The 20,420-nt window shown below is 57.2% G+C and overlaps 1 protein-coding gene across 1 annotated transcript in view; it reads right to left on the bottom strand.

Moving 5' to 3' along the window:
• Positions 1-2,906: 2,906 nt before the first annotated feature.
• The window catches only part of LOC119092706 (paired box protein Pax-2a), a 51,356-nt gene continuing 33,842 nt past the window's right edge, over positions 2,907-20,420 (bottom strand). The window contains exons 3-10 of the mRNA XM_037215687.1: positions 10,329-10,385; positions 9,680-9,845; positions 8,746-8,943; positions 8,277-8,494; positions 7,364-7,411; positions 6,548-6,597; positions 5,263-5,482; positions 2,907-2,911 (exon numbers count right to left, since the gene is read on the bottom strand). Coding sequence (XP_037071582.1) covers positions 2,907-2,911; positions 5,263-5,482; positions 6,548-6,597; positions 7,364-7,411; positions 8,277-8,494; positions 8,746-8,943; positions 9,680-9,845; positions 10,329-10,385 — 962 coding nt within the window. The remainder of the gene's footprint in view (positions 2,912-5,262; positions 5,483-6,547; positions 6,598-7,363; positions 7,412-8,276; positions 8,495-8,745; positions 8,944-9,679; positions 9,846-10,328; positions 10,386-20,420) is intronic.

Here is a 20,420-nt window from a genome sequence, read left to right as displayed (position 1 = left end):
GCGCCTTCCTCTGCAAATGACTACTGGCGTTTGGGTGACGTTGTCAGAGCTCTCAGAAAAACCCGCGTGTGCAAAATCAAGCACGAACACACCTATCGCTGCCTCTCGGCCAGAGTGGTCGGGCGTGGCGCGAATCTCCCGTGGTCATCACTGCGCCACACGGCGCTGGAGAACCGACCATGGCCGGAGATCAGCAGCATCAGCAGCCGGCCATGACCGGAGATCAGCGTTCGGCCATAGCAGCAGATCAGCGGCCGGCCATGGCCGCAGATCAGCGGCCGGCCATAGCAACAGATCAGCGGCCGGCCATAGCAGCGGATCAGCGGCCGGCCATAGCAGCGGATCAACAGCCGGGCATGGCCGCAGATCAGCGGCCGGCCATAGCAGCGGATCAGCAGCCGGCCATGGCCACGGATCAGCGGCCGGCCATGGCCGCGGATCAGCGGCCGGCCATAGCAGCAGATCAGCGGCCGGCCATAGCAGCGGATCAGCGGCAGGGCAGCAGCCGCGGCGCCGTCTCCTGACCTCGCACCGCCGAGGCCGCGGCGCCCGCCACTGTCCGGCCAGACAGTGGCGGGGAAGCCGTGCCGCCCCTCGGGCCGGAATCGCGCCATCGGTGTCGGGGTTCAGCTCGGGGCAGTGCGCGGCGAGAGCCACGCGCTGATGTTCTAGCCTGACCTGACACGCCCGCTTGACACCGCTCAAGGCAGAGAACACTACGACAGGAGACCGCACATCACTGCCGACCTTCTCCAGCCCAGTACACACTCAACCCGGTGTAAATAGCATAAGTGCTTGCTAGTCTACCACACATACTGCCGTCAGCGCACACTGGCGGAAAACAGCGGACGCCAGTGACCTGGACGCGGGGCAGCGAGCGATTCGATATCTTTGGTGTGCTGTACGCAGGTGTGAGCGTCTTGCCAGCGGCCGCGTCTGGTCCCCTCTTACAGTATGAGATCGGGGCACCGTGCCACCACCAGCTAGAGCCAGCCCTATCCCGATCCGTGTGGACTGGACTGATTCAGATCCGTGTGGACCGGACCTATTCAGATCCGTGTGGACCGGACCTCTTCAGATCCGTGTGGACAGGACTGATCCAGATCCGTGTGGATCGGACTGATCCAGATCCGTGTGGACCGGACTGATCCAGATCCGTGTGGACCGGACCTATCCAGATCCGTGTGGATCGGACTGGCCCGCGGTCCGACCGCGGCCGGAGCACTGCTGACTAGCGCTGTCGCCTAGTCTGATCTTGCGAGGGCTGCGCGGGTGCCAGCTGCGCATTCGGCTGCGCAGGCGCTGTCTCAGACGCCGACTGCGCCGACACTGACTGCGCAGACACCCACTGCGCAGACGGCTGATCTCCCCCAGTCAGGCTGGCGCCGCCACACTGCTGTACGAAGAACGAGCACCTGAAACGAGGGGACTCCAGTTATCCAAAAGTGAAGCTTGCGTTTCTTAACTCCACTCACGAGTCAAAGATCTCGGTTTTTAAGTTTTACAGCATCACAACTTGCGGCATCAACAATACGTCGGTTGGATGCAGTGCGCCCTGCGGCTTATAATGTAAATGGTGTTCATCTTTCAACTCTGAACTTTGCCAGCATCGGGGAGATGGCCCATGACGCCAGCCAGCAACTTGGCGTATCTTCCATTTTTGGAGCATGTTCCTTCCTTTCTTAATACTTTTTAAGCCGGCCATTCCTGTGAGCAGCCAGCTGGCCATCTCCTGCGCTTGGCGCCGTGGGTGATGCGCGGAAAGACAGTTCACACTGCGGATACATTTGGATGTGTTCATGCCATGAAGGGCGAAATTCGTCATCACCGATACCGAGGTCATCGCACGAGGCGTGACCCGGCTAAGAGCGCCGCCATCGCCCTCGCCACACACAACGAGCAGTGACGAAACCGAGGCCCGTCTGTCCTGCAAACGACCCCCGGCACCGCACGCCACCATCGTGTATATCTGTGTATTATATATATATATATATATATATATATATATATATATATATATATATATATACCGAGGGCACATATATATATATATATATATATATTATATATATATATATATGTGCGTGTGTGTGTGTGTGTGTGTGTGTGTGTGTGTGTGTGTGTGTGTGTGTTATGTGCGTTCTGTGGGTGTCAGCAGGTAAGCGTGCAGGCCAGAGACGGTTGCGCCTTCCTCGGAAGACCACTCACGGGTGTCACTTGCTCAGCAGGCCGCCGGGGGAGCTGTAGCTGTAGCCGTAGGCGGCGTGCTGCGGGTACGCGTAGTGGGAGCCGTAGTCGGCCATGGAGACGGGCCCTGCAGACAGACCAGGGCGCACCCGGTCAGCCGTTGGACGGCAAGATCAGGTCAGATTAAGGTCAAGGTCAGCCGGTCCCGACCCAAGCGACCACCACGATTTGGCTGCGTCGCCCTGCTGGCGGCACTGAATGACGTCAGAACTATGCACTTTCGCGCCAACCGGACGGCAGCCGCCGTGTTCTGCGGTGCATGCTAGAATATCAGCCGGAAATTTATCCTGATAGCCTGTGACGCGCTGGTCAAGGTGGGCCAGTGACTTTCCACTATCAGTAACGGCGAGACAGCGCTCGTTGCACATAATGGTCCACTGGAAGGGCTCATTAAGGTGACCTAACACCGACGACCAACCGCCACACGCCAGATTTGTACAGTTTCTGGGACTAATATTGGGGCACGACGCACACGTAACGTATGCCCTTCAGCTAACGGCTTCATCCATGCAGCATCACAGTCATACCGCGTCACGCATGCTCCATTCCATGCAAGACAGTGTCCAAAAGACCCTGGTGCTGACTTAAGAAGCGGAGCCTCGCGTTCGCCCTGCTGCGCCACTCACCGTCCCGCTCCGTGTCCCCGTCGACTGATGACGTCATCCTGACGTCACGCGGCGCGGGGTCAGCGCGCGGTGCGAGCACGGGTCGGGAGAAGGTGAGCACAGGAAGGGCTCCGTCGCCGGGCAGAGGACCAGGGGAGAGGGAGGCGCCGGGAGAGCGGCATGACAGCGGCGCCACCAGCCGCAGCACTCCCGTGACGTCACTGGCTTTCGCACCAATGACGTCATCGGTCGGCGCGGCGCGCGGGCTGCATAAGGGATGGGAGGCTGAACACAAGGAGGTCGCCCAGCGAGGGGTGCTGTCGGGGCTCGCCGGCAGACGACTGTCATCTGGCTGGGCAGTGCCCATTGACTGAAGGGTGCACACTGGGTGCTGGATCCCAGCTGGCGAATGGCTGTTTGGTGGGAAGCGGTCAACGGACGCAGGAGGCGTGAGCGTCAGGAACGAGGCACTGACATCCAGTGGAGGGGACGGCGAGAGTCGGACGTACCCACAGGTACTGCCATCTGTAGGGAGTGCAGAGAAACAGTGCTTTCAGTGCTTGTCGATGAGGAAATGCTTGGACAAGCACCTTATGAATCTAAACAGCTTGTCGAATGCTCAGAACCGTGGTTCATTAAAATGATGGCACGTGCAACTGACGCTGCGCTCACAAAGATGTAAATAATCCAAAGGAGGTCATGATTGCAAAAGCAATTTTTCCCGACAAACAACTCGGTTAACGGTATTAATTGCTTTGAACAGCTAGGTATGCATTGTCATGGTTGCAGGAACAGGGGAGGGGGTGGATGCCAAGGCACCAAGCCTTCGGAGACGCTCATTTGCCAATGCGAACCGTAAATTAATTTCGAATGAAACAATGACTTCTGCCGTTGCATAATCACCCTGCATTGTGCTAAGCGAATTAAATTTGTCGTTTGCTATTGCACGTGACTTCTGAAACTGGTTTTTGCTCGTCTTGACATTAGCAGATGTATGCATAGGTCTTGTGCCGTTTGGTTCTTGAACTATTTTAATCCACATCTTTTGATCGAATAGATTCTTGGGACCCGCCCTCACACTTCTTGTGTGAGCCCTGGCCCTGCCACACATATGCTCTATCGACCACGCTTTATTCATTCATCTATCGAATTAAGGAGATATGTCTTGCACAGAGCGTACCTATTTTTCAGAACGAGCAGAGAATTGTGGTGCCTACGAGGAGGTTTTCAATCCCCCGAAAGATTTTGCCGTTCTTGCGCTTTGTCTTTGGCGGTAGCGCTATAAGCTAAAATGACTGAAATATGCCAATGCTGCAACCTACAACGTCAAGACAACATTCCTGGTAAAATGGGGGGCACTAAACGGATCAGGGCAACATGCCGAAGATTCTTCCGCACTTAATCCCAAATATGTTTCTTTGGCTGCCCCAATCATGTTCAGCCTTCCTCTCGGCACGCGTCCTTAAGCTGGTGCAGTGTGCCATGCGGTGCTTTTCCCCGCCAGTCATGCTCAGTGCAGAACACAGACCCATCTAGCGGCAACCTACCCTGCTGGTAGTTTTCCAGGCCGTCCGGTAGAGGCGCTGCTGAGCCTAATGTCGGTTTGGTGTCGGCGAGCGAGATCGGCGCCAGAGGAGTGAGGCCAGCAGGCGTACCTGGGCAGAGAGCATCATCAGCGTATGAGAACAGGTTTGAGAGCACACGCAGAGTGAGCTTACCAAACCCCGTAGCAAAAAACACACGCACAAAGGGAGTTAAACAAAACCCCTAGGCAAGAGCACACGCAGAGTGAGCTTAACAAGCCCCGGAGCAAAAAACACACGCACAAAGGGAGTTAAACAAAACCCCCTAGGCAAGAGCACACGCAGAGAGAGCTTGACAAGCCCCGGAGCAAAAAACACACACACAAAGGGAGCTGAACTAAACCCCCTAGGCAAGAGCACACGCAGAGTGAGCTTAACAAGCCCCGGAGCAAAAAACACACACACAAAGGGAGCTAAACAAAATCCTCTAGGCAAGAGCACACGCACAGAGTGGACTAAACAAATCCTCAGAGCAAGAGAACACTCAGAGTGAATTAAACAAACCCTCCAAGCGGTAGCCCGCGCACAGAGTGAACCAGACAAGCCCTCAGAGCAAGAGCACACGCGTAGAGTGAGCTAAACAAGCCTTCGTAGCAAGAGCACAGGCACAGAGTGAGCTGAGCACACCCCCGGAGCAAGAGCACACGCACAGGGTGAACCAAACAAGCCCTCGGGGCATTGTGAGATCCAATCCGAAAATGAAGCATGTATTGTGAACGCCCTTTGGCATCTTTCAAAATTTACGAAAGCATAGCAGCCCTGCGGCGACAAGGCTACCAGTACGGAGACCAAGCCATTTTAGTGACCCTGCGGCGGCTGACACTGACCTAGCGCGGAGGTCAGGCCCTGGGGGTAGCCCTGCGGCGGCTGGTGCAGGCCGAGGTCATACGGCGCCTCCAGGGGCGAGGGCAACCCTGGCGCGGCCCCGAAAGTCGGCTGCTCGCCGCCGAAGCTGAAGCCGATGCCGGACCCGGCGATGTCGGACAGCGAGCCTGTCTTGGCGGCCTCGTCCTTCACCCACGGCTTCGGCCATGGCAGCTGCAGGGACTGCAGAGCAGCGTAAGACTCAGAGAGGTGAGCGAGGCTACCTTAGCTACTGACAGAGGAGGGCGAGGCTACCGCCAGCACCACCACCAACTGCATCACGAACGTCTGGGAAGAAATGACACTGGATAACGAAAGTAAATTCGGGATATCGTCCTCGTTGGTCACGTGGTATGTTTGTACCCATACGTGCTACTATGAACACTGTATGCGTACCAGCATACCAAACGAAGACGCTGTTCTGAACGATCACTCCATCCGCAATCTGAATGTCAAATATCAGTCATTCGTTACAACTGCAAGATGAATGCCATCGGCTACCCAATTGTCGTGGCCTGTATTGCTCGTCGCATTGCTGGTCGCAACACAGCTCGCAACGTACGAGATAATGATGTGTGTGGGGGGGGGGGGGGGGGGCGGAAAAAGCGCCATGAAGAGGATGGAGCAATCAACATCAGCTGGCCGCATGAGGACCCGCAGCTCATTTTTATGTTTGTCCTCAATCCAACGCGAACACACGGCGCATTGAACGGCGTCCGCACACATGTGCTTGTAACCTCATGAGAGACGTAACATCCATGACTTTTCTCTCGTAATCATCGCCGGCTAAACATTTGGCGGCGGGGAGGACAGGCGCTGGGCCAGGAAGAGGAAGCGCAGCACGTCAGCTGACAACCGACCCATCAGCAACAGGCTGTCCGGTGTTCCCCGGTGGCCGGCCGGTCACTCTGGTTCACCGAGTCGGCTCGGCGTCGGACCCGGCCCTTCCGGACCGGTCCGGTCCGGTCCGGTCCGGTCCGGTCCGGTCCGATCCTGCTCCGGTCCGGTCCGGTCCGGTCCGGTCCGGTGCGGTCCGGTGCGGTCCGGTCCGGTTTGGTTCGGTTCGGTTCTGTTCGGTCCGGTTCGGTTGGGTTGGGTTGGGTTCGGTTGGGTTGGGTTGGGTTGGGTTCGGTTGGGTTCGGTTCGGTTCGGCGTCGGGTCCGGTCCGGTCGGGTCCGCTGCAGTGAGGTGCGGTGCGGTTCGGTCACTTACGCCTGAGTAGTTGAGCTGGTCGGCCGGGTACTGTAGCCGCTGGCGGCGCATCTCCTCCTCGGCCGGCGACGCCAGGTCACGAACGTCTGCAGCACCGGCAAGGTCAGGTCAGGCCACTAACACTTTAGGTTAGCCATAACACCGGCAGGGTCAAGTCAGGTTGCAAACACCTGAGGCTAACCGTGGCACCGGCAAGGTCAGGGTAGGTCGCAAACGTCTGCAGCACTGGCAAGGTCAGATCAGGTCACAAACGTCGGCAGCACCGGCAGGGTCGTGTCAGATCACGAGCGTCTGTAGCACCGGCAGGGTCAGGTCTGGTCACAAACGTCTGCAGTGTTAGCAAGGTCAGATCAGGTCACAAACGTCTGCAGCACCGGCAGGGTCAGGTCAGGTCACAAAAATCTGCAGCACCGGCAAGGTCAGGTCGGGTCACAAACGTCTGCAGCATTGGCAAGGTTAGGTCGGGTCAAAAACGTCTGCAGCACTGTCAGGGGCAGGTCAGGTCACAAACGTCTGAGGCTAACCCTGACACGTTAGTTCAGAGCGAACTACAGTGACAGGTTACACCAGCATAGACCAGAGGCCACCGGCCCAGAACAGCACAGGTCAGCTCAGGCCTCGATACATCGGTAAGCTGGAGCAGATCAAAGTTGCATCAACTGCTGAGAGCTTAAGCTTACATTGTGGCAAATTTCACTGTGGGTTTTTGCACAGTCAAAAAGCAGTGTTAGGTAATTATTCCACCAAAAAGTTCTTCTAGCGGTACGTTCTACAACAAAATCGGCCACGCATGGTGATGCCAGACATTGACGGAAGAATCAGAAATAAAGCGGATGCCTTCGCAGCACTTACCCTGGCGCGATTGATAGTAGTCATCGAGCATTCGCCTCTGCTCTTCGTCTGCGGGCGCATGACATTGATCATGATTGATTGCGTGAGATCGTGGGTGATCACTTCCGCTTATGCGCCAATCCACTAATCATATTATGTACTGCTTTATGTCCATAATCGAAAATAAGCATCAAACATCAAACAAGCATCACGCTTGCGTGATAGTGATATACGTGATATATCACCATTCAAGCACTACACGGGTCAGCTGGTAAGACTACATGAACACACTGCGGTGCCTCGGCACCAACCAGTTCATTTCACTGGCCTCGTGTTGATCTATCACATAATCCAAGCTACAAGCATATTGTCAACAGCCAACGTGCCATTTCCTTTCGCTCTGTGCGGTTTGGTGTCTGCCAGACCTCCCCACCCCTCGTCTTTCCGCCACCTGGACATCCCCCGGCTCCGCCCAACAGACCTCACGACGTCCCGTTTGTCCAGGAAAGCTTTATGCATAAGCCATGAGTGGCCCCACGTGCGCCCCCCGGTGGGGGCCACGTCCGAGGGCCGAGCGCGTGTCCCGTACAGCGGCCTCTGTGTGGGCTAAGTCACGGCGGGGACCCCTACACGTGTGTAGCTTTGCCCCACAATTGTTCACTCTCCTTCCCTACATAGCCCTGAGGTAGCACTGGCATAGCACTGGCCGAAAGGGTTATAATCCGCACCAAACCCAACTCAACGTCGCCTCCAAGTGTTGTCGCTCAGAAGGCTGTTCACATGCAGTTACCACACACCAAATATGTGATCCGCCCCCCCCCCCGCCCCTCCTCATGGGAGTACCCGGTGACCACTCCCCTACCACCCGCCCACTGCGCGACCGGCGCCCCGCCACTCCCCGCCGAGCGCGCCGCCGGCCCGGCGCGTCCCTCACCGTCGTCCCGCTTCCGCTTGCCGATGCTGTTGCCGTTGGGGTCGTGTCCTGCCAGACCGAGGATGCCGCTGATGCTGTAGCTGGGCCGCGGATCGCGGGAGTCGGCCGGCGGCGCGTGCGTGATGACCGGGGTGGCCTGGCCGGCCGGCGAGCCGCCCCCGTCGCCCATCGGGCCGTGGCAGCCCCGTACCTTGTCCGCCGCCTTGTTGCGCACGATCCTGCCGGCCGCAGAGGGTATGACGTCACTGGTGCGGACGGCTTCTGTACATGGCTTCCGTGGGAGGCTTCATTGATTTCCTTAGCATTGCTCTGGTGTTGATGGCGCTTTTGACATTGCGCCGGTGCCTCTCCGGCGCCCCTGGCGTTTCTCACGTCCCCCTGCTGTCAGCGACAGCGCCATGGATAGTGGAGAAGCATACATTCCGCTGCATGTTAATGCTAGAGGTAGACGTTCACGTCCTCCCTTTACCTGTTAATGCTGGAGACCGACGGCACGTTCTCCTGGTTGCAAACGTTCTCGGCCAGCAGCCGGTCGCGGATCTCCCAGGCGAACATGGTCGGGTTCTCCCGCTTGTACTTGGCGATGGCGTCCACCACGTGCGGCGTGGCCACCTTGGGCTTGCTGCCACCGATGACCCCCGCCTTGAAGCTGCCCGTCTCGAAGTACCTGCCGGGGCGGACGTCGGGGTCAGGGGTCAGGCTGCAGCCCGCCGTCGAGCGCTGACTCGAGCCACCGCTCTGAACATCCGCGACGACTCCCTGCCCGCGGCGGCATTGCATCGCTCGGTGTGCTCTCCTTCGCGTTTTGATACTATGGATTAACGTTAGCTCCGAGCTGAGGTCGCTTGCGCTCGAAACGGCACGACGCGGTCAGTGACTTGCAGTCAGTGCAGTATGCGTCACTTACTTGTCACTTTCAACATCCCCTCCCCCTCCCCAGTTTGACGCGAAGCAATATACATGTTGCCAGGAGGTGGCTTTTATCGCCCGCTCGAAGCTGAACAATGATTCATTTTAAGAGGGCTGATCAGACATACACAATTTCTTGCCGTGTGACAACGTGATTCATGATCCGTGATGGAAATATTATTATGAGTCACGCAAGGCAGCATACCTATCGGCCTGTTTTTTAAAAAAATATATGACGACAACCGTCGTTGCTGTTCTTCACGATCCAGTTTCAGGGATCTACAGCCGGTAGTGGCTGCGAGCGGCGGGTGGCGGTGTGAGCGAGCGGCGGGTTGCAGTGTGAGCGAGCGGCGGGTGGCGGTGTGAGCGAGCGACGGGTTGCGGTGTGAGCGAGCGGCGGGTGGCGGTGTGAGCGAGCGGCGGGTTGCGGTGTGAGCGAGCGGCGGGTGGCGGTGTGAGAGAGCGACGGGTTGCGGCGGGTGCGGGCGACTCACCTGGAGAGGATCTTGCTGACGCAGCCGTGGCTGACCCGCAGCTGGCGCGAGATGTCGCAGGCGCGCACGCCGTTGTGAGCCAGTTCGACGATCTTGTGGCGCACCATGTCCGGCAGCGGCCGGCCGTTGACGAACACGCCCCCCAGCTGGTTCACCCCGCCGTGACCTGACGGTGGCAAAGGTCAACGGCGTCAAATCTTCCATGTCAGGACCCGCAGTCTTTTATTTATGTTTTGTAACTTGCAACCGTGCATTTTACCGCGAGGAAACGCCGTGCGACGAATCGTCACCAGTTTTCAGCAACTGAATCCGACGGAGACACCGACATCACGTGGCCTTACACGGCTTTGTTCTAGGTATCAGCTGAACTCGTCTGCGAAAGCCGTCGTGCACTGATGGTGCACGAGGGGTGCACTAATGGTTAGGCCTTCACATCGCGAAGTGTCAGCTGACCAGTAAGCGGGTGTAAGTGCCGCTGGTGAGCTCACTCGGCTAGCTTGTGAGCTCACTGAGCTCACTCAGCGTGAGCACCAGCTCTCGCCCGTGCTCCGAACACCGGGCGGAGCGGGGAGGCGGCACAGCAGATCACTGTATCGCACAGGGAGGGAGAAGGGGGAGGGCGGTGCGGTGTGGGGCGGTGCTCTCTTACCGTCCTCGGTGAGTGCGTGATTGGTGCTCTTGCCACCCCTCTGAGGGGGGCATCTACCTGAAATCAAGACAAAACGTGCACGTTACATTCCGCCGTGATCAAGCCGTGCAGGAGTTTGTGAGCGTCTGCTGTCTTAAATGTTTGAGCTCTGAGCGTCCACATTTGGGGAGTTGTGACACCGTCCACGCACGAGGCATTGCCATGGTACCGAAAATGTGTGCAAATGGTCGAAAGACATACCGACATTGCCAGCATTCAATCAAGCGGGAATTACGTGTAGGATGGGAAGGAGCCACAAGACGTGAAACCTACAAGTGTTTAACATCGCGACGAAATATTTGTTTAATCAAAAAGTAAATGCCCATAAGCAAACATGTTCCTAAAGCCTAAACCTCGGGGTCACATGAGCATGGACCACTATGGAATCCAGGATCTGGTCCTTCCCCACCGTCCATCTTTCGACACCCGCCTTCTCCCTACGGCAACATCGTGCCAGCAGCGCCTCTCGCGGCCGGGGACTGAACCAGCGGCTGCCGGACCAGCCGCTGTTCGCGGCCGCCAGGGGCGCTCAGGAGGCTCGACGCCGCTGCTGCGCCGTCCGGCCCGACGCCACCGGAAGTGGCGGCCGAGGCGACGCGCCGGAAGTGTGGGGCGCGGGCCGGCAGCGGCGCCGCGCTGGCCCCGCCGCCCCCGCCGCTCCGCGCGACCGCAGCGCACGGCTCGGCGGCCACTCTCGGGCCGGGGGTCTTCTAAAGGTCACCACACCAGGTCACTTGTTGGCACCACACCACACGGTCACGCAAACGACGATCAACCATGTAGGGTGACCTGGCTGCAGATCCATGCGCATTTATTGCATTGGTCATTAGCAGTTATATGGCCAACGCTCAGTTTCTGGTAAATCCATCCGCCCTGTGCGAACACGTAACCCTGCGACCGTTGATGGCGTCTCGATGCTCTGGACTGCGCTCTTCAGAACGGCGGTGCCAGGAGAGAACACCCGGCACGTGACGCATGCGCGAGCGGAATGGAAGCATATTGGCGGGAGGTTTTTTGGTCACGCGGCAGCGGCAGCGGCGGCAGCGGCGACGGCGGCTGCGGCGGCTGCACCTTTGGTTGTCGTGATGCAGACCCGTGTTCAGATCCGTGTTCCCGTGTTCAGATCCGTGTTCCCGTGTAATCCGTGTTTAGATACACTCCCGTCTGTCGTGTGTTACGAAACTGGCTTGCCCCACTTTGAATGCACGGTATTCTTGTTCGTGCGTTGCATATGCTGTCATGACGCTCTACGGTGTGAGGTCGAGGCAATGTCCTCACTCCGCCGTTTTCTTTTTTCATTCAACTGTGTTGAGTCAAACTTCAAGCAGCCGACACCAAGGAGAATAAATGCCAGAATCCTAAGTTCATATGTGACAAAAAACTTCTAAATGACGAGCAGTTCGTAAGCATTCAATATTATTATTGAGAGTCAGCCTAAATCTTGTACATTGTGTTGTAATCTTGCCATGGCAGCTTTCAAATTCTCAAGTTTCACCTCCAATTACGATCCTACTTTCCGGATGGCTTTCCAATATTCATGTCTACGATCGCACCTCCTAATCCAGCATAGGTCAGCCCAACAAACGGTAAAACAATTCACAGTTCTACAAACAGTTGAGCTGTAACAAAGTTCACAGCTGTGAGAGAGTTCACAGCAAGAGTCCACAGCTGAACAAATAGGTCGCTGGTCGTCGTGTCATTCGACAGGATTTGTTACGTGCGATCGGTCTGCCTGGCGCGGTACGACGTTCTAAAACCACTAAATACATCACTACTAACGATGAAAAAAAGTGGAGCAATGTGACGTTCCAAAACCGCTAAACACGGCACTACTAATGATGAAAATAGTGGAGCAATGTGACGCTCCAAAACCGCTAAACACGACACTACTCAAATAAAAAAATATCAGATCAGAGTTCAAGGCAACTCATTTTCAACTCCTTTTCGGAGCTTGCAGTTTTGAGCCGCATTTTCACCCCTCAGCGCACCCTGACGACGGTCGTTGAATACTTTACACTGAGATCGGCGACCATGACCTGATGCATTGACGTCTCTAACGAGATCGGTGGCTACTGTCGATGTAATGCTCCCAGCAATAGCATAACCTACTCACACTGTCCATCGTACTGCCCACCAACGAGCCAGCACTGACGCACCATCGATTGCTGCACCGTCCTCACTTGGCAGCGAGGTTGGACGGTATGACGGTTTTCAACGGGCAGAAGGAGCTTTTTGGCCGCTTCAGGCGCTGCATGTTCTTGCCACTGTGGCACGAGACACACGTACGATCCAATGCTGGTTTGCATCTGACATCAGTCTGCATTGTTCGGTTTTTCAAAACTGGTTTTCATCAAATTCGCTGTCGCAAATGGGTTTAGCTACCGAGCCGGTCTGCAACACCATGCCTTTCTTTCTGTTTCCATTGGACGGGGGAGCTGTACGGTTTTTTGCAGTTTCCGTGTGAGAGGATGTTCGGCGAGAGGCTGTATTGGCGTGGACCGGTGGTCCCATCACAAGAAAAGAGAGACATCAAGACTCACCAAGTGATAGCAGGCGTGGGACTGGGGGGAGGGGGAGGGGGCGCTGCGGAGAAGACGGGCGTCCCGCTCGCCACCACCATTTGAAGGGGCCCCGTTACCTCCGGCCGCCCAGCACGTTCGAGCCCAGGCACCACGCGCGGAATGACCAGCGGAGAACGGTCGCCCGTCACGAGGACTTTTAAGTGATACTTGAGCTCCCAGCTGACGTGGAAGGGTGAGCAGCCGTGTTTAGGGGAGGGGCACCCATAACTTCACCGGGAGATGGCGCTCCCATCAGCGCTCGGGTTATCGCTGGGGTCTGGGGAGCCCTGCACTGTAGTACAAAGATAAGCGCGATATGCGCTGTGACAATCCTCTTAAATGGCGTTCATTGTGCTTTAAACGACGGTTGTTCGCTGCGCGGGCCGAGCCGGAGCTTTTCGCAGGGTGCGTTAAAAACACCGACGTCGCTGAATCCGCAGAACCGCAAACACGCCAGTGTCGGCGGAAACATTCCGGCTAGCCCGCGGCCGCCGGAAACCAGAGACTGCTGTCTTTCCCACCAATTACCACCACTTCCGACCGGCTGCAGCGTACGCTGACGTCATACAATGACGTCACGTCAAAGGCACCGCTCCCCTAGTCCTGGTCGGGACAGCAATTTTGTGCAACATTGCTATTCATCTCTCTGCTTTGATTTAAATCTGGATTGTTACATCCTACCATTTAAATGAAATCGTAATGACAAGCATGGCGCATTTGAAAAGAGGAGTGAGGGGTGACGTCATCACATGACTCAGGCGACATGCCCAGTCTTCCATGCCCGAAGCAAGTGAACATGCTCTAGGGGAGCCCAAGCCGCTGTTTTGGCTGGCCTGGCTTCTGCTGTGGTCAGCTCAGCTTCGACGGCGAGGCCGCGGTGCTCGTGGTTACGCCGCTCATGCTGGTCGCCATGGAAACCAAACCAAACTCTGCACGCCTCGACCAACGCCGTGGGATGCGAGGACTAATAAGCCCTAGGGAGGATCAGCGGATTGAGAAACTCAGACAATCAGAGGAAAAAACAAAAAAAAAATAAGATAAAGATTAACCTAATATCATACAACGCTTGCGCGTACAGCCTGTATTCGACCCGTGCGCGCGTGCACCTGCGTCTGCGTCTGCGTCTGCGTCTGCGTCTGCATCTATAAGAGACGGACCGGCCGCGGCCCCTGCTCAGGCGTGCTGGGATCAGATCGGAGCTGGGCATGCCAGCTGAGCCGATGAATGCGGAGGGGGGGGCCGTGGGGGCGAGGGCGTCAGCCGGGATCCCGGGCGGGCGGGCGAGCGCGGTCCGCTCCCCATCATTCAACCACCAGCGCGGTCCGCTCCCCATCATTCAACCACCAGCGAGGCGACACTGCCGTGAACATGGCCAAGAAGAAAACAGTGTCGGAGCCGGGCCCTGATGTCTCAAGAGCGCAACACCAGCCAGTGTGGTGGGGAGGGGGAGAGCAGACTGACCGTCGGGCGGCGAGAGCGGCGCCGGCCGACGACCGCTGCGAGCGAGAGGGATGGACAGACCGGCCCGCGGCGACCGATGACCGTTGGGCATCCGACGGTGGGACGGCTCTCGACTGCACTGCAGACGGTCAGCATGTGCGACCACATCACACCCTTCACGCTGGTGGCCGCGGGGGGAGGGCGATGGCGCGTTGCCGTTTGACCGAGTGACGTCATCATGTGACGTCAGTGGGACCGTCATCTGCGGGCCGCTTGCGCGCCGACAAAAACTGAGCCCATTGCGAGGCAGGCTGCACATCCGACAGCCGGCTTCCGGCGCCGCCGAGCCGTCGCGTGACTGGTCCACACGACGAGCGGCCGGCACGTGGCCAGGGGCGGCGCCAGGAGCGCGGCAGGGACGGCACGCAGCAGCTATCACCCACACAGAGAGTCGACCGTATTGCGGCGCCGGTACCGTGGCTCTGCGCGACAAAGCCATGCGCGTCAGTGTACCATCACGTATCAGACAGATGTTGCTGACATCGCCTCTGCGCTCCCCAGCTCGCTGGTCAGCTCTGTGCGGGGTCTCTGTGGGAGGGATCTGTGCAATGGCTCTGTGCGAGAGCTTTGTGTGAGGGTTCTGGGCGAGATGTGGATTGGATTGCGAGCAGCCGGGACGCAGAGGAGGAAAATTTTGACTTTCGGTGGATGGCTTGCCAAGAAGAGGCATATAGACCTGGAGCAACAAACTTTTGGAGACGAGGGAGAGAAACACGATGATCAATGAAAACCGTTCATATCAATGAATTGTATAATTGTGATAACTCGGGATAACTCAAACCAAAACGGTTCTGTAAAACATCGCTAAATGGCAAAGGGGTGCTGTTGTTCATGACGGTGCTCAAGATTAAGTAGCATAGAAATTTCGGTCATAACTGATCTCGCGCCTCCAGTCTTTTTCATGGCGCAATAGCACGGGACGCAAGACCGGCGGCCCCAGTGTAGCCGACACCAGCGGCCCCGGCTGGCGGCTCGCCGCTCCCACGGGCCTTCCGGCGCCGACACCAGGCCCGGAAGCCCGTCATTACACCCGGGGGCCCGTGTCCGCAGCCTTGGGGCGCGCCGCGGCCGCCGGCAGCGCCGCCGGTGGCGCGCGCGCGCGCGTCCCTTTCCGGTCGGCTGGATCTGGGGCGACGGCGGCGGCGGCGGCGGCGGCGGCGGGCCCGCCGTGCATGGAAAACGATCGCGCCCGGCGCTCCGCGTAATGCATGGAGGTTATTTACGGGGAAAACCTGACTGCAGGGAGCGGAGATAGAGCTGAAAACGTGAATTACGGCCCGACGGCCGGGCAGGCGGCTGGAAACGGATCTCCAAAGTGATCGATCCAACTCATCCCAAATGGCGAATGCCGTTGCGCGCTGGGAAATGTCACTTCGTGTGCAAAGCTACCACGGTGAGTTCAGCGACCGGATGAAGCCTATCACAGCTCCAATTCAGCGAATACCTCCGCTGAATATCCGCATCTCTCTCATTTACATTGTTTGGCCGCTGCCTGCGCCGAAACCAGGATACACAGTTCCCGCAGCTTTGTGTCCGAGCTGGTGGAATGCGGAGAATGCACGCGTCTGATCGTCGGCTGGTGACAGTGGCAGCGGCGCTGGCGACATACTGGTGACAGCGGCAGCGGCGCTGGCGACATACTGGTGACAGTGCCGGACCGGTGGCCGGCTGTGGGTACCGCCGCAACGAGGGCACAACTCGCCGATCGACCTGAATCGGCCGGATAATCGACTGCATCTTCCCGCCTGTTCCGACGAGGCCACATTTCTCACGGGCGACGCGGAGACTGCGACTATCCGGACGCTAACCGCGGAGACTGCGTCGGCAGGTACCACCGGCGTCTCGGCCACCTCCGTCGCACGCGAACACAGGCCCAGCCGGGAGCACGCGCTGGGCCACCCCCACGCTGGCGGCTCGGAGGCTGACGCCGGAGACGGCTGATGGCGAGGAGCTGACGCCGGAGACGGCTGATGGCGAGAAGATGACACCGGAGACGGCTGATGGCGAGAAGCTGACGCCGGAGACGGCTGATGGCGAGAAGCTGACGCCGGAGACGGCTGATGGCGAGGAGCTGATGCCGGAGACGGATGATGGCGAGAAGCCAACGCCGGAGACGGCTGATGGCGAGAAGTTGACGCCGGAGACGGCTGATGGCGAGAAGCTGACGCCGGAGACAGCTGAGGGTGATAAGCTGACGCCGGAGACGGCTGATGGCGAGAAGCTGACGCTGGAGACGGCTGATGGCGAGGAGCTGACGCCGGAGACGGCTGATGGCGAGAAGCTGACACCAGGGAACGGCTCTCTTTTCCGTAAACCTGGAGGGAACGTACAGCAGCAGAGCTCGGAGGTACCGCATCTGGTGCCGCAATACGGCGCATGATGCGACACGGACAGCAGCTGGGACGACAGCCAGTCGAGGGCTAAGGCCCTCGTATCAGCCCTCTCTAACACAGGCTGACTGCTGTGGGGCTGACTGCTGCACAAGCAACGGGTGGTGGTAAACTGAGGAGGCAGCGTTCCACCTCATCGGCAGGGAGCGATGATAAGAAGAAAAGGGAGGGAAAGGAGGGATGGAGATATTAGGTAGGTAATACAACCAAGGGAATATCAAACTCCGGACTGGCAGAACCAGAGGCGTCTTCAGTAGTTGCCTGCAATGGATACGTGTCCTCCCTTGTCAAGCTGATGGTTGGACATATTTTTGAGTGCGTGAATAGACACGAAAAACTGAATTTAGACGCGTGAAACTGAAGAGACCGGAACAATGCGGTGTTGTCACACAACTCGCAAGAAATTTTACGCGCCTATGGTGCACTAAACTGTTTTTTTTTTTTGGTGACAACAGTTGGAGTATGCTTCCCCATTGCGAATTTCTACACACGTCCGCTGTAATACCGGTGATCTTATTCCATCACACTACATACTGCACCGGCCCAAACGCAGCCACTGATGTGAAGGAGGCTTGAAGTGCTGAGCATATCCTAACATAGAACTATTTCTTTACTAGTTTTACGGACCGGTGTGTCCTGTGTCCTGACTGATTGCATTCTGCGCAGCAGCCATGCATAGAAGTACAAACATTGCTTAAACTGGCACCCAACAACGTGTCGTCAATTCGGCATTGAATTGTACATGAAGTAAAAATGTGTTTAATTGGACTGTTGCCGACTTCACAGTTGTGCATATTAAGCTAAGCCCGTAAATAGCAATGAAGAGATTGCTTTTGCGACAACGAAACCACACAACAATCATTTCTTAAGATTCTGATCATTCATCATTGGTGCTTGGTGTAGCACCCGTGGCAGACGCCGTTTATAATTCTAATGAATCCCGCAGCCCAATCAGAACAGCGATGCAATCACGGACCCTTAGCATTGCTAGTGACATATTATTGTACAAATATGCAGCAATATAATTGAACTAAATGAAGTGTCACATGATCAGCGCGCACCTATAGGGCCATCCCTGTCAGTACCCGTACCCGGAGAAATGGTACCCTGTCAGTACCCGGAGACCGACACTGACGAAGCGGAGCACATCGGCAGGGGCTGAGCGGGCCGGACCATGTCAGGACCAGCACCTCGCTGTGGACGGCGCCAGCGACCGGTGGTCTCGGGACACATCGTCCGATCCAGGCCGGCCCGCTGCCGACCGTTGTACCCCGCTACCGACCGATGTACCCCGCTGGACCGTTGTACTCCGCTTGCCGACCGCTGTACTCCGCTGGACCGCTGTACCCCGCTGAGCCGCTGTAACCCCGCTGAGCCGCTAGACCTCGCGGGGCCGCTGGGCCTCGCTGGGCCGCTGGCCCCGTCCGCTGGCCCGCACCGGGAGATCCGTACCGTGTCATAACACGGTCACACGGTTACCAGTCAGCAGCCTTCAGCCTTGTCCTCAGCAGCCTTTAGCCTTGTCCTCAGCAGCCTTCAGCCTTGTCCTCAGCAAGCCGGCCTGTGACTCACCTTGGGGAACTTTGGGTTCGGAGGCAGGCCGAGCTGTGCCCGAACCGCAGTGTCAGCAGTGAAACTGACACAGCAGCCCTGACTTGCTTTGCAGGCTCACCCACCGCTCCGTATCGCAGCGAAGAACTACATACATTTTCGCGCGTTCACACACCTGTTACAGTTGCGTGCAAACAAATTTGAGAGTGCGACATCGCTTTGAGGTTGTTTTGACATCAATATAGCAGCATTTTGACATCATCTAACATAATTTGCTCTCCGACGTAAGAATGAGGTAAGAACTCGTGAAAAATTGCGTGGGAAAATACGATACTCTTCGCTCACGTTTTAAAATTACACACGCTTTCACCGCTTTCACACGCTTGCCAATGTTGAGTGGCCAGGACATGCCCGCGATAGCATTGGCAGCAGCATTCCACATAGTTAGGAGAATGAGAAGGATTGTGCAAGTTGTGGTGTGCGATCTGAGGTCTATTTACCCCTATTTACCTACCCCTGGTTCAACCGGAGCCCGCTAGCCTTGCGTTGCGAACACGGAGCAATTTTGCGTGATTTGAACAGTGCTTTTAGGCATGTCACTATTACAAAGTAATTATTCACCTGTCTCCAATTTTGGAGTCCTGCCGTGGGATCCAGGCGGTGCCAAGCTGCTGATGTTTACGGTATTCAGAACAGCACACAAAACGTTGCAAAAAGGCTCGCCTTCCCCAGTGCCAGGCTCGTGGCGAAGCCACCGGCCCTGCCGACCTCATTCCAGCGCATACGGCCAAGAAGCTTTTTGCACGCCTGTACATGTGTGCATTAAAGAAATCTGCCAAAAATTCGCGTGACAAGAAGGAAGGGAATAGTTTTATTGAAAGTGGTCGGTTTGGAACGCTAGAAACATCTCATTGTGAATGTTCAGAATGAAGGATTTTATCACCGATCTCATGCACAGGTACAGCCTCGACAACCCGTTCATTCCAGCCTGCTGCTTTCACAGCTCATTAGTGGCCGCTTGGCTCCGCTTTTAGGGTGTTTAAGTGCAAATGATTCGGCATAGACAGGGCGGGGAATTGGCGCAGAATCCACAAGGTCGTTGGAGCGGTGCGTCATGGATTATCCTGGAAACACAGCTGCTGAATTGGCTGGATCATGCAAACCTTTACAAAAGCTCCCACCGTAAACCGGGCTAATTTAGGCTTGGTTTCAGCGAGTCGCCGTGACTCACAGCACGTGACTACATAGTTTTCGTTTCATCGAGTGCGAACCGGGGTCGAGCCATTGCGCTCCAAACAGTGCATTGTCCGTGAAGGCCCACGCTGTGTTTGGAAGCGACGCAAAAAATCGGCCACCTGCGAACTACTGGTGGGGAAAAGGCATGTATGTTGAGGACCAAAAACTCCGTTCAGACTTTCTGTTGGAGAGTTCAGGCTTCAGCCTGCCTGTTAGGCCGGCCCTGGCAACCGGCCAGACTGCGCCAGACTGGCCCTCGGCCAGACTGCGCCACGGTAGACTCTGTCAACAGGGCGCTCTCCCGACGTAACGGGTGGGGGTAGAGGGTGATCGGGGGGGGGGGGAGGGAGGGGCTGTGCGCCATACTCGCCTCCGCGTCCTGCGACTGGTCATCGCGCCACTACACGCCGCTGCAGGCGCCGACACTCAGAGGCGTAGCCAGGGGTGTCAACAGGGGAGGCTGAGGCCGCTTGCTGCCGGCGTACAAACTCACAGAGGCGCATCCAGGGGTGTCAACAGGGGAGGCTGAGGCCGCCCGCTGCCGGTGCCAACACACAGAGGCGCAGCCAGGGGTGTCAACAGGGGAGGCTGAAGCCGCCCGCTGCCGGCGCACAAACTCACAGAAGCACAGCCAGGGGTGTCAACAGGGAGGCTGAGGCCGCCCGCTGCCGGCGTCGATACACAGACGAACCGTCCGGACGTGCCGGCGAATGGCCACGACTGGATGCCTTAATTCTGGTCGCGCAGAGGACTTGACACAGACGTTCCCGCGCGGCCCGGAGCGTGGCGCTGGGGTGCCCGTTCCTCTCGCGCCA

The sequence above is a fragment of the Pollicipes pollicipes genome, unplaced genomic scaffold, assembly GCF_011947565.3.
Source record: "Pollicipes pollicipes isolate AB1234 unplaced genomic scaffold, Ppol_2.1 Scaffold_1600;HRSCAF=1878_pilon_pilon_pilon, whole genome shotgun sequence".
Lineage (NCBI taxonomy): Eukaryota > Metazoa > Arthropoda > Thecostraca > Pollicipedomorpha > Pollicipedidae > Pollicipes > Pollicipes pollicipes.
The sequence above is the reverse complement of the archived record's forward strand: the minus strand, read 5'-3'. Positions and strand labels throughout refer to the sequence as shown.